Source organism: Gadus morhua, chromosome 13, assembly GCF_902167405.1.
Source record: "Gadus morhua chromosome 13, gadMor3.0, whole genome shotgun sequence".
In the NCBI taxonomy this organism is placed as follows: Eukaryota; Metazoa; Chordata; class Actinopteri; order Gadiformes; family Gadidae; genus Gadus; species Gadus morhua.
Genome location: NC_044060.1, coordinates 10,286,049 through 10,299,180, shown reverse-complemented (window position 1 = coordinate 10,299,180; position 13,132 = coordinate 10,286,049). Strand labels below are relative to the sequence as shown.

Genomic DNA, 13,132 nt, shown 5'->3' with positions numbered 1-13,132 from the left:
AATACAATCGACATTAGAGTTTCTGATAAAAAAGTATGTTCTAACTTTAATTTCTTTATCAATTAATTTCAACAACAAGAAGCTTAAAGAACATGAGAGGCCAAATCAACAAAGGGGAACACAGTCAGCCTTGGCTAGGCTTTAATTTGAATATGCAGTGTTAGATTGAGCCATTTAGCAGAGGCTTTTATCTAAAATGCCTTGCAAGTGATGCGGCATGCAATCAGATTTGGAGTAAGTACTATTATTAAGGCGAAGCGGCAATAACAACAGTTTATGCCCCTAACTTCCTAATGGCCTGACACACACTACTGCTAATGTGTATAAGTTAGAGCTGGAGCTGGCGAGGGGATCAAACCTTAGTGCTCCCCGCTGATATCTCTCCCAAGGTAATAACGCACACTTAGGACCTAAAAATAACACAATAAGATGCTCGGATCGGAGCAGGGGCGCTAATTAGGATTGGCTGCTCCCAGCCCCGCGGGCCGTAATGTTCTCTGGCTTCCCGGAACGTCGGGGGCCCCCCGCGGTGTCCACGGCAACGCTGCTGTTGCTGCCCCCCATCAGCATCAGGACCCAGCATCAACCTCTGTGCCCTCCCGTCGTTAGGGAAACGCACAGCAAGCACGTCAGCGAGCTTGTAATGATGGCTCACGGAGATGCTGCTTCTTCTTTCGCTTCTTCTTCTTCTTCTTCTTTTTCTTCTTCTTCTCCTCCTTCTTCTTCTTCTGCTTCTTCGTATCATTCTTATTCTGCTTGATCTTCGGCGGTATAGCTGATGACTAATATCATCCTCTTCTTCAGCAACACACACAGACACACACCATCTCTCTCACACACACCCACACACACAAAAAAGAGACACACAAACACAATATGCAAGCAAGCACAAACACACACACACACACGCACGCACACATACATATAAAAAGACAATCACACGCACACACACATACACATGCACACACACACCCACACATAGGCACACACATACACACACGCACAGGCACACACACACACAGTAAAACGTAAATACACACCTATGAGTACACATACGCCTACACACACACAAGACTCTTAATAACAAGAGGAATTACTTGGAGTGACCTAAGGGAGCGGAGAGTCTTAATTGTTTTGTCCTTAATTGTGTAGAGTTTAGCTGCAGTTAATCTGCTAGCCCAGTAATGAGCATCACAACAACAGAGCTAGCATGGAGGAGGATGTCTGCGTTGTAATGACTCTGTGCTTACAGGATTAGAGATGGAATCACCTGCACACACACTCATTCACACACACACACACACACACACACACACACACACACACACACACACACACACACACACACACACACACACACACACACACACACACACACGCGCAAGCACACACACACAATAAGTATGCATCGACGCATACACATACACACGCAAACACACACAAACATAACACAAGCACAAACACACACACAGTGTATTGAGTCTTGAGGTTACAGAGAGATTACACTGTGTAATCATCTTTTCTAATTGTTCATAAGGGCATCTTACAAATACTCTAAACATGCACTACAAACACACACACATACATACGCACGCACGCACGCACGCACGCACACACACACACACACACACACACACACACACACACGCACACACGCACACACACACGCACACACAATGATTCAGAGAAACCGTGTCCATCTTATTTTCCTCGGAAAAGCATCTAGAGAGGTTAAGAAATAAGAAGGCCCACTAAACACACACTCTGTTCCATTCATCACGCTGTCACATTTCTTTACCTGGACCTCACTGTGTGTGTGTGTGTGTGTGTGTGTGTGTGTGTGTGTGTGTGTGTGTGTGTGTGTGTGTGTGTGTGTGTGTGTGTGTGTGTGTGTGTGTGTGTGTGTGTGTGTGTGTAGGTGCATCTGTGTCAGGGTGTACATGGGAATGTTTCAGTGTGATTGTGTGTCTGTAGTGTTTGTGAGTGTGTTTGTGTGTGTATCTGTGTGTTTGCTAGTTCACCCTCCCCCTATTTGCTCCTTTCAGTCGCCCATCCTCCATTTGTAACGACAAAAGACGAACACACACATACACACATGCACACGCACACACACAAACACACACACACACACACACACACACACACACACACACACACACACACACACACACACACACACACACACACACACACACACACACACACACACACACACACACACACACACACACCCCTGCGAGCCTTGGCTGCAGCTGCCAGGTCGTCTCTGTGCTCAGCGGCTCATTAGTCCAACCTTGAAACGGTGATCTGTCAGCTTCCTGTCAGGGGGTCACTCAACTTCCTGTCTGGAGGACCGCAGCCCCGGCAGGACACAACCCTGGTCTGACACGTCCCTCTCATTCCTCCTCTCATCTCTACAACATCCCCACCTCTCATACCTCCGCTCATCAGGAAAACATCCCTTCCTCTACAACCTCCTCTGATCACTTCCACCTCCCCTGCTCTGACACCTCCTCTCATCTCACACCTCCTCTCATCACAACCACCTCCCCTGTTCTGACACCTCCTCTCATCTCACACCTCCTCTCATCACAACCACCTCCCCTTCTCTGACACCTCCTCTCATCTCACACCTCCTCTCATCACAACCACCTCCCCTGTTCTGACACCTCCTCTCATCTCACACCTCCTCTCATCACAACCACCTCCCCTTCTCTGACACCTCCTCTCATCTCACACCTCCTCTCATCACAACCACCTCCCCTGTTCTGACACCTCCTCTCATCTCACACCTCCTCTCATCACAACCACCTCCCCTGTTCTGACACCTCCTCTCATCTCACACCTCCTCTCACCACAACCACCTCCCCTGTTCTGACACCTCCTCTCATCTCACACCTCCTCTCATCACAACCACCTCCCCTGTTCTGACACCTCCTCTCATCTCACACCTCCTCTCATCACAACCACCTCCCCTGTTCTGACACCTCCTTTTCACCTCCTATTTCCCTTTCCTCACAACCCCCCTCTTCACCTCCACCACCCCAATTGTGACACCTCCTCTCATCTCACACCTCCTCTCATGACTACCACCTCCCCTGCTCTGACACCTCCTCTCATCACTCCCTTCTTTATCCGAAAACTAGTACCCCCAGGACTTCATGTGCCATTACAAACTGAAAGAATAACTGAAGAACGCGTTACACATCCTACCTCTAAATGTTACTTGAATAACTGAGTAGCAGGTCTTCTTTGGACCGGGGAGCCGTCCACCCAAGTGAGCGGGAGGGGTAGATGATCAATAAGAAGCATGTTTGCTCATTTCTACCCCCCCCCCCCCCTAGTACTGAACACGCGGGTTTGACTTCACAACCCAGCCTGTCTGAAGCGATGTGGAGCTGGGATTTAGCGGCGCTCAGATTTAATAATCCTTTTATCTGCTGAGCGGAGAAGCTTCACTCAGATCATAGCGGCAAGAACAATGGAAACACAGTCAACAACAGAGCGACACGCAGGACCAAACACATCCCACAGCCCTCGAGCCTGGTTGTTCTTGTTGTTGTTGTTGTTATTGTTGTTGTGTTTTGTTGTGTCCTCATCAAACAATAATTAGTAGTTTGAAGTTGGCAGCTTTGGGTTATTGAACAAGTAGTGTATGTTACAGGCCTGGTGGGGATTATGAGCAATCTCAACAAATACACCTCCTGGTTGCGTTTCATTTGGGGACAAACACACGGGATCATGTTTCATTCATGTGTTTAATTAACCGCACACACTGGCGAACATTATTTCATACATTGAAAGCCATGTCGTTTACCTCTTGCGGCGTATTTTCGGTGCATCAATCATCGGTTTGTGTCGTTTCCTGTGTTGGGTGTTTTCATGTTACATGCTGATGTTGGAAAATGGGTTACGTTGGAAAATGCCCCCCAGGAGTTAAGCAGCTCATAAAATGTGATTATTAAGTTGAGTATGATGGTATATATGTCATGTGCTTCATCACTATGAGAGATACTTCTGTATAAAACACCAGTGGCCTAGTTGAATCCCAAATATCCACCGTCTACCTGTTAGCATCCTTGAGCAAGATGACCCCTGTCCCTTACCTGCACTTTGTCTCTTAAATAATTTGCTGTCAAAAAAGTGTCTGCTAAATAGTAAATATCATACCTGCCTGCCGTTTTTAATGCTGCAGGAAAAACATCCCGCGCTAAGCAGAATTGACGGGATGATGTACATAATGAGATTTCCTCAGAAATAGTTTAGAAACGCCCACTCTGAGCCATACCTGGAGAGAGAGGGGGAGTGCGCACAAAGAATCGAAGAGAAACCATTTAACCTGCGTCTCCCAGAATCCTCTGGTTTTTATTTAACCGGTTGTAACCGTGTTAGTGCCGCTCGGATCAAAGATCCCTGACGAAAATATCTTCCTGCATAAACTATATGAGTATACATAATCATGCTTTTATTATATAATCAGGTATTTTTTTATTTTTAATCAAATTAATGTGCGTTTAGGATATTGTAGCATCTTTAATAATGTGGGTAACATAACAATACATGTTTAAAGAACATGAGTATCTATAATTATGTTTTTAAAGTAGTTTAGTATAATATAATATGGATGAGTGTTAAACTATGAGTATATATTTGAATCAAACCGTCCTGTGTGTGGTGCTTATCTTCAGTGGGAGCATAAATTTGACATTTTGGTAATCTCTGCATCTTAATCTCGTCAAACAAGATTTCCCTTCAACTCAAGAACCTAATCTGCTCTCCAGCTCTCATCAATCTCTATCATTTTTCTGTTTTATTAAGAATAACAAAGTTTTTGTTCCAGTATACATGCCAGATTCTAACTAAATGAGAAAAATGGAATATAAAGATAAATAAAGAAATGCAAATTGAATGGTATAAAAAACTTAAATATACAAAGCATGATATTAATTAATCTAATGTTGACAAAATGACCTTGGTTTTCTGTTGGGCGTTTATATTTAAATCGCCTGACCTTAATGCCATGTCAATAGGTTAATATTTGTCTGAAAGACGTTAAAACGCTGTCTAAAAGAGGTATGAAAACCTTCTAAAAAAAGGTGAAAAAGATTTCTGAAAGAGGTAAGGCTAAGAGGTTGATTTCACCAGCCTTGGCTCATGTTCTGCCATAATACTTAAGTTTCATAACCAGGATGTGTTCTGCTTTGTTGGTTCAATAAAAACTGCTCACTGGTCAGGTGCGTGCAGCTTTCAGCCATTTTGTGCCACGGCCATTTTGCCATTTTTCATTATCAATTAAAAATAATAGTAAGCATGTCAAAATACATGAGTAATGAATATGTTTAAGGTTCAATCTGTTGAACAAGGCAGGATGATTTGAATATATAGAGAGAGAGAGAGAGAGAGAGAGAGAGAGAGAGAGAGAGAGAGAGAGAGAGAGAGAGAGAGAGAGAGAGAGAGAGAGAGAGAGAGAGAGAGAGAGAGAGAGAGAATAGGGGGAAGACAGAGATTAATAGAAATGTACACAACAAAGGGTGAGAGAGAGAGAGAGAGAGAGAGAGAGAGAGAGAGAGAGAGAGAGAGAGAGAGAGAGAGAGAGAGAGAGAGAGAGAGAGAGAGAGAGAGAGAGAGAGAGAGAGAGAGAGAGAGAGATGAGAGTTTGAAGCTTAATGAAGCGAAGCATTCAGCATTCAGACCGGAGAAACGTAATCAAGTTATGATTAATGTGTTACACACGCTGTTATCTTTACAATGGCGGCTGTTTTCCTCTGTCTCCATCTCCCACTACGCGCACATACACACACACACACACACACACACACACACACACACACACACACACACACAGACACACACACACACACACGTAGGCAGGATGTGGGAGCGATAAGGTGTATGTGAGACGGTTTAATTACAGCTTTGTCAGAAATGTGATGAGATCGTTAGACGGCCTCCTAATCAACATCTTCACAATAGGACTTCTACATTACGTGTGTGTGTTGGGGTTTGTAGTTATGTGTCTGAAGTGCTCCCTGTAGGGCACTTCACACCTCTAACCGTGTTTGTATATAGGTGTGTGTGTGTGTGTGTGTGTGTGTGTGTGTGTGTGTGTGTGTGTGTGTGTGTGTGTGTGTGTGTGTGTGTGTGTGTGTGTGTGTGTGTGTGCGTGTGTCTTTGTGTCTGCTTACATGCCTTTCTTAAGACTTGTGAAAGCAATCACACACACACACACACACACACACACACACACACACACACACACACACACACACACACACACCTGCTTTATGTATGTATTCCTAGGTAGATTGATCGATGAAGATGTGGTATCTCTTCTCTCCCGGCGTCGACAAGTGTCTTCTTTAGCTTGCTGCTACATAGTTAGCTTGTTTCTATTGATGTTTAGCTCTGATGCCTGGAGAGTGATCTCTCTCTCTCTCTCTCTCTCTCTCTCTCTCTCTCTCTCTCTCTCTCTCTCTCTCTCTCTCTCTCTCTCTGCCAGTCTGCCTCAGTTCTTGTTTCTCTGTATTATTTCAATAAAGTTATTACAACTTTAATGTCATGAGAGAGATTACATATTTCCAAAGGTTTACAAGGAAGGAAAGCCTTTATAATTGCTTTCGTGAAATATTATGCATTGTATCATGAAAAAACATTGTTCATATATCTCCATGTCTCTCCCTCTCTCCCGCTAGTCCCCGGGTCGGTTCCGGTCGAGTCGCTTCAGAACTCTCCCTACGAGGAGAAGATCTTCATGCAGTGGAGAGCTCCAAATGAGACCAATGGAGTCATCACACTCTACGAGGTGGGTGTTTTGGTCTGGGTGGGGGTTGGCTGTGCGATGGTGGGTGGGTGTGGGTAATTGGGTTGATGTGGGTCGGTGGTTGTGGATGGTTGTGTGCAATGCATAAAGTAGATCAGGAAACGAGGAATTAATGAGTGTTGAATTTGTGTGTGCGATTCAAGCAATAAGTCATGAGATGTCGTTGTTAACAGTGATTTTCCAACTATCTAGGGGGCATTGTTAGGCCTATTGTTAGGCATGTTATAAAACTATTACTGAAACCGTTCCTATAACCTTCCAAGTCAGATTTCCCAAAGTGCACACGGCATTAATACGGCTATTTATTAAAAAAAAAAAAATCCTAAACAATATAGTTCCTCAAGACGACACAATTGTTGCCAAGCAACAAAGGCTAGCATACTTTGAGACTTGGCGGCGCATTTATTCGAGCAATTTATTATTTTGCCGTCACAGGTGTGTTTTTAAAGTAATCAGACCCGATGCTGTTTCATGTTACTCTGAACGGCCTTTAATGAAAGGGCAGAGATAATCTGAAACAACAACTAGAAGATGACAAGCGCAGTTGAAGTGCCTCTCTTGAGACATTGTCTCAACCTGCTAGTGTGCTTACCACGTAGGTGGCGCTCGAAGCGACCGCTGGTTCGATTCCCCCTGGTGGTCATATTCTGTATTCCCTCTATTCTCTTCAACCCACTTTCATTTCTATAGAGTACTAAAGTGTGAAGTCACGTTTCCATAGCAAACGATTTTCGGTTCTACACAAACCAAATTAACAAGGAGAAATCCCATGCCACACGAACGTTTTATAAAAACGGAAAGATTTTTTTTGCGAATTGATTTGCGAGTTGTCTTTAACAATGTGATAAGTTATTTTGAGAATAGATTGTCTTCATATAAAAAAACTGCATGCTAGCGCAAACTTTTCCTTTTAATACCCCAGGGGAACACACGAGCGCCTCGACATGTTTCGATTGGTAGTGATAATCACCTCTTGAAATGTATTTATTTTCATTTTGAAAGAAACAACACATGGAAGTAATGGAAAACGCCATCTCTCGTTCGGTGGTTTAGAACTGAAAATCCGGTTGCCAGGACAACGTGATGTTTTCACTTAAGTATTCTTTTCTCTGTTCTGTTCGTTAAGACACAGAACATTGAAGTTATTTCAGGGGCTGCATTTATCATGAAAAACATGTTTCATGACAGAGGCGGGTACTTCTTAAGGGCCCTTCAAATGCATTTCCAAATCGACCATCGTACCTTTAAGTCCTTGCAAACCCAAAGCAACAGGATGTTTGCATGTCTTCTTATACCGCGTTGTATTGTGACCGCCAGATGGATGATGTCGCTTCCTAGGTGAAGAGCCTTGTTGTTTTTATGATCATCTCTTTTAAGGACGCCGACACTGAAAGACCCCCGAGCCCCCAACTCCCTCCCTCCATCATTGACCCCCCCCCCCAAACCCCTCATCCCAGCCAGCTTAGGGGTTTGAACCTGTGTCTGGGGATGTGTTTGGACGTGTTTTGTGTTGGTCTTATTAATATAAATCTGTCCTCTTGTGTTTAACATATCAGAACCAGGGAGTAGGGCGCCACAATGCGCTGCCATTAGAGATAATTACTGTAATTGCTGCTATTGAGGGGATTAAAGGAATCATCTGGGACATCTAAAGAGCTGCGGTAGCCTCTCGGCTCCTCTCTCTCCCTCTCTCGTCTCTCCTCGCTTTTTTAGTTTTATTTTTGTCATTTGCTTCGCTTTCAAGCTCGGGAACAGAGGAATTATCACAGGAACAATGAGGGTGGGGGGGGGGGGGGGGTGGAGATGGAGGAGGAGGATGAGGATGGTGCTGATAGGGATGAAGGTAGCTGAAAGGAGAGGCAATGCAACATAAGTGTGTTCCGCAGCATGTCTGATAATTTGTGTTGAATGTTCACTGCCAAATGTTCTGGCTTCGGAAAAATATGAGGGATGCAAAGAGAATGTCTTTAGGATTTTATATTTGACTAAATCCCTGCTTCCATCTTAGTTAGCCAAAATTAGAAACAAGATTTCAAAAGATTTTGTCAATAATTAAATTGTAATGATTTTTTAAAAACATTTTGAGGGTTTGCATATTGACAAAGGATGAATGGATAGATAGATAGATCAATAGGTATATACTGTACATTCTAATCATATCCGACAGATGGGGAGTTGGTGATAGATATCTTGATATACAGAGATATATAGTTGATAGATATATGGATAGATGGATTCATAAGTTCTAAAGTGGAAGGTGGTTGGGTGTATATATAGATATATAGAGATATTGTGGATGGATAGATGGAAGTGGAATCTAGTCCTATTATGTGACTCCATCAGTATTTCCAGCCAGCGATGCAACACCAGCAGGAACCAGCTGGGCTCATCATCTCTGTGTGTCGCTCTCTGACCCCTGATGACCTTAGAGGTAACGCACATACCGCTGTGAGAGAAAGACCCCCTGAGAGAGAGAGAGAGAGAGAGAGAGAGAGAGAGAGAGAGAGAGAGAGAGAGAGAGAGAGAGAGAGAGAGAGAGAGAGAGAGAGAGAGAGAGAGAGAGAGAGAGAGAGAGAGAGAGAGAGAGGTAAATGAGACAGATGGGAAAGAAAAGACAGAGGGAGAGAGATACGGTGGAAAGCGAGAGGGAGAAAGATGGGGAGAGAAAGAATGGGAGAGAGAGAGCGAGAGAGATAGAGACAGAGGGAGAAAGAGAGAGAGAAAGAGACAGGGAGGGAGAGAGACAGGGAGGGAGAGAGACAGGGAGGGAGAGAGACAGGGATGGAGGGAGAGAGAGATGGACAGAAATAGAGAGACAGAGGGAGAGATAGTGAGAGAGTTGATGTGAGCAGCAGGTTGTCAGTTCCATCTCTAAACACCTCATCAGACTCAGCGTCCAACATCGATTCACTCAGTGGCTAGCCTCCCCGGCTAGCCAGTGCAACGCTTGCCACCTGCTTGCTATGTTAGCTTCCCCCTCTAGCCAACCTTCCTCGTCCCTTTATATTAGCCCCTGCTAGTTCTGTTAGCCACCTCCACTAGCCCCTCCTGCTTGCCCTTTGAAGCTAGCTCTTGTAATCTCCCCCTGGTGGCCTCCCCTGCTAGCCCGAGGTTCGATTCTTGGAGAATTAAGAACCATTTTATTGGAACTTATCGTAGCTACTGTGCTGCCCCCACACCCCGAGAACACACCGATTTTCTGACCCAGCTGGTGAGCAAGGCACATCGGCAAGTAGTCCGTGACATAATCTTGACAACACCAAATACCTAAAAAAGAAAATAGTTTGTTGTTTTGCTTCACAAAACCTTCAAAATCGCCTTCTTAAACGATTACTCACGATTCAAGGATTTCATTATTTATAACATGTCAAAATGTGATTCAGAATCAATGGAAACAGTGAACCAGAATGTAAAATCTGCCTGCTGTAATATTACGGCATGAAAAAACCTCAGTTCAGTCGTACACTGGTGTTAAAACCCCAATATTATGTTATAAACTAGAGGTCTGAGACCTTCTTAATACTGCCAGCCCTGGGGATCCATTACTGTCTTGATGTGTTTTTATTATCTTCTTTTAAAAACAACCCGTCAGACTGGCGGTCAGGGAGGGGATTTAAGCTCCTCTCTCGGTCCTCTGCTCTCTCCTGGCAGTCATCCACATGCAGAAAACTAGAAAACATGAAACCACACCACAGTAAACTGCACAACATTAAACCACACAACAGTAAACAACATCATGCCGGATCTGAACAAGACGGCTTCCACTGATAGCCAGCGTGTTGATATGACCTCCGTGGCCATTGTCATCCAAGACAGAAAGAAAAGGTCTCGTGTGTTCGAGTGCACATGTGCGTGTGTCTAAGTATCGGATGACTCCCATGGAACGAAGTAAACAGCAACACAGAAGCAGATCCGGTCCCCATGACGCAGGAGTATCTGAACGTGTGTGTTTGTGGCGGGAGTCATGTGCGTGTGCGTGTGTGTGTCTGTTCTGTAGTGAAGACAAAAAGGGACATACCGGTCAGATATTTACGATCCTGGATCGAGATCTTAATTCTCTGATATTCAAGAGGAACTTCAATGGGACAAATACAGACAGAAAGACAGGCATGGACATACAAATAGACAGACACACGCTTGGGTACACACGCTGCTAGTCCCATTTAGGTTACGAGCATTTTTTCAGAGAATAATTAAATCTACTCTGAGCATTCAAATGTTCCAATTCCCGCCCGGCAGCCAATCACGGCATGCCTTCTACCTCTCTGACCAATCATTGACCCCCTTGGGCTATCCGCTCTACCAATTACAGCAAACTGCTGATGTTTCAGTACATGAGTTGGAATCTTCCACTCATGTAATTTTAATTGCCTCTCGTCTTCCTCGTGTCACCTTTCTGCCCAGAGGGAGCTGCTATATTTGACCACCTCTATACTTCTCTACTTTTATTGTAGAGTTTATTCTACATCATCTAGCTCTATGCACACCCAGCGCTTATGGACAGCTGTGTCAGCCAATGGCATTCATCCAGACCCACCATAAGAGGCAAGTCCGGCTCCTCCTCCTCTCCCTCCAAATCCCACATATGAGCAGGTGTGCTTCCAATCAAAAACATCTGAGGAACACCTGTACATAATGAATCAGTAATCACACACACGCAAACACACAGACACACACGCACACACGCACACACACACACACACACACACACACACACACACACACACACACACACACACACACACACACACACACACACACACACACACACCAGTACAGAGGTTTACCTGACAGGTCATTTGACTAGAAGCGGGTTGTGGTCGAATGCCGCCTGTTGCCATGGTAGCTGTCTCCTGACCTCCCCTCCCCGTCGGTTCCCTCCAGCCATTGCCCCGGAAACATCGGCATGGTAATACACCGTCAAAGCTGTCAACCCCCGCTCCCCCCCCCCCCCCCCCCCTCCTTCCCTCGGGAAACTCTGCCTGGACGCGTTTTCCAAACTTTTCTTCTGTGGTTTTAAGTTGTTGTTTGCAGGGGCAGGGCGGAGCAGGAGATTGATTTTAAAGCCTTCAGACTGACGTAGTGAGGAGGTTTTAGTTTCTAAGACAGATACCCTCTGGGGCTGCCAGTTGAGTTCTGTGTTTATAGATTAGCCCGCAGGCTATTGGGGAGAGAATGGTGAAATATTATTGGTCCATTGTGCTGCCCAATCCTTCTGTTTCCCTCTCTCTCTCTCGCTCTCGCTCTCGCTCTCGCTCTCTCGCTCTCTCTCTTATGCACTTGTACGAATAAACAAACAGTTTTTTTTGTGGCCCAGAATGTATGACTTTTGACAGTCTGTCCCAGTTGGATAGTTTAAATTATAAAACAGGATAACACAGCATATTTTCACACATCTCTTGCCTTGGTTTAGAGCTGCTCAGCATAGCAAAAGGCCCTGTCATCCCATACAAACAGGTCTTATATAATCATATCTAAAATATATAACATTTAATAATAATATTTATAATAACCACCGTTAATAAATCCAATAATCCTATAGAATAGTTAAACAATAGATATTTAGGTATTAAATATCTATATATCTATCTAAGTGTTCGACAACCTATTAGTACTGCATAATAACTTTAGAACCTCTTCTCCTTTTCTCTCTCTCTATTCTTCTCTCTCTATCTCTACGTTCTGTCTCTTTTCTCCATCTGTTTTAGTCCTTTGGTTGCTTTGATCGATTTATTTGTTGTTGCTATTCTGCCAGCACAAAGGATCAGGTTTCATTAAATCAAAATATCCACTCGCTCCGTCTCTCTCTCTCTCCGGGGTTAAGAAGCCAACACGTTACCAGCCGTAAAAAAACAGCGTGCCCATAAAACACAGCCGTGCTCGGAGGGAAACACATGGGTGCTTGGGTCAGTTGATAAAAAACGCAATTACTGCACAAGAATAATTATCCTCTCCTTAGTTTAGTTTTCCACACGTGTTGTTGTCAACGTCGCTCTTCTAGGTAGAGAGACTTGTAACTAAGTCAAGAATGGGCTACTACGTCCTTCTGCTTGGAGGCAACACGCCTATTCTTATCCAGCCACACCACAGCACCTTAGGAGGGGAGAAGAGAGGAGTGGAGAGGGGGAGAGGGGAGAGAAGAGGGAGACCACAGCTCCTCAGGGGGGGGAGAACAGATGAATGGAGTGGGCTGAAGGAGAGAAGAGGAAGGAGAGGGAAACTACAGCTACTTAGGGGAGGAGCAGAGAGGAGTGGAGAGGAGGAAGGAGAGGGATGCCAGAGCTCCTTAGGAGAGGTGAGGGGAAGGAGAGA

The 13,132-nt window shown here is 44.6% G+C and overlaps 1 protein-coding gene across 6 annotated transcripts in view; it reads left to right on the top strand.

Annotated features, from left to right (window-relative positions):
• ptprt (protein tyrosine phosphatase receptor type T) overlaps nucleotides 1-13,132 on the top strand; it is a 183,457-nt gene that overhangs the window by 76,955 nt on the left and 93,370 nt on the right. For all 6 annotated transcript variants that reach the window (XM_030375803.1, XM_030375802.1, XM_030375801.1 and 3 more), the window contains exon 11: nucleotides 6,693-6,802. In XM_030375803.1, the coding sequence (XP_030231663.1) occupies nucleotides 6,693-6,802 (110 nt within the window). The remainder of the gene's footprint in view (nucleotides 1-6,692; nucleotides 6,803-13,132) is intronic.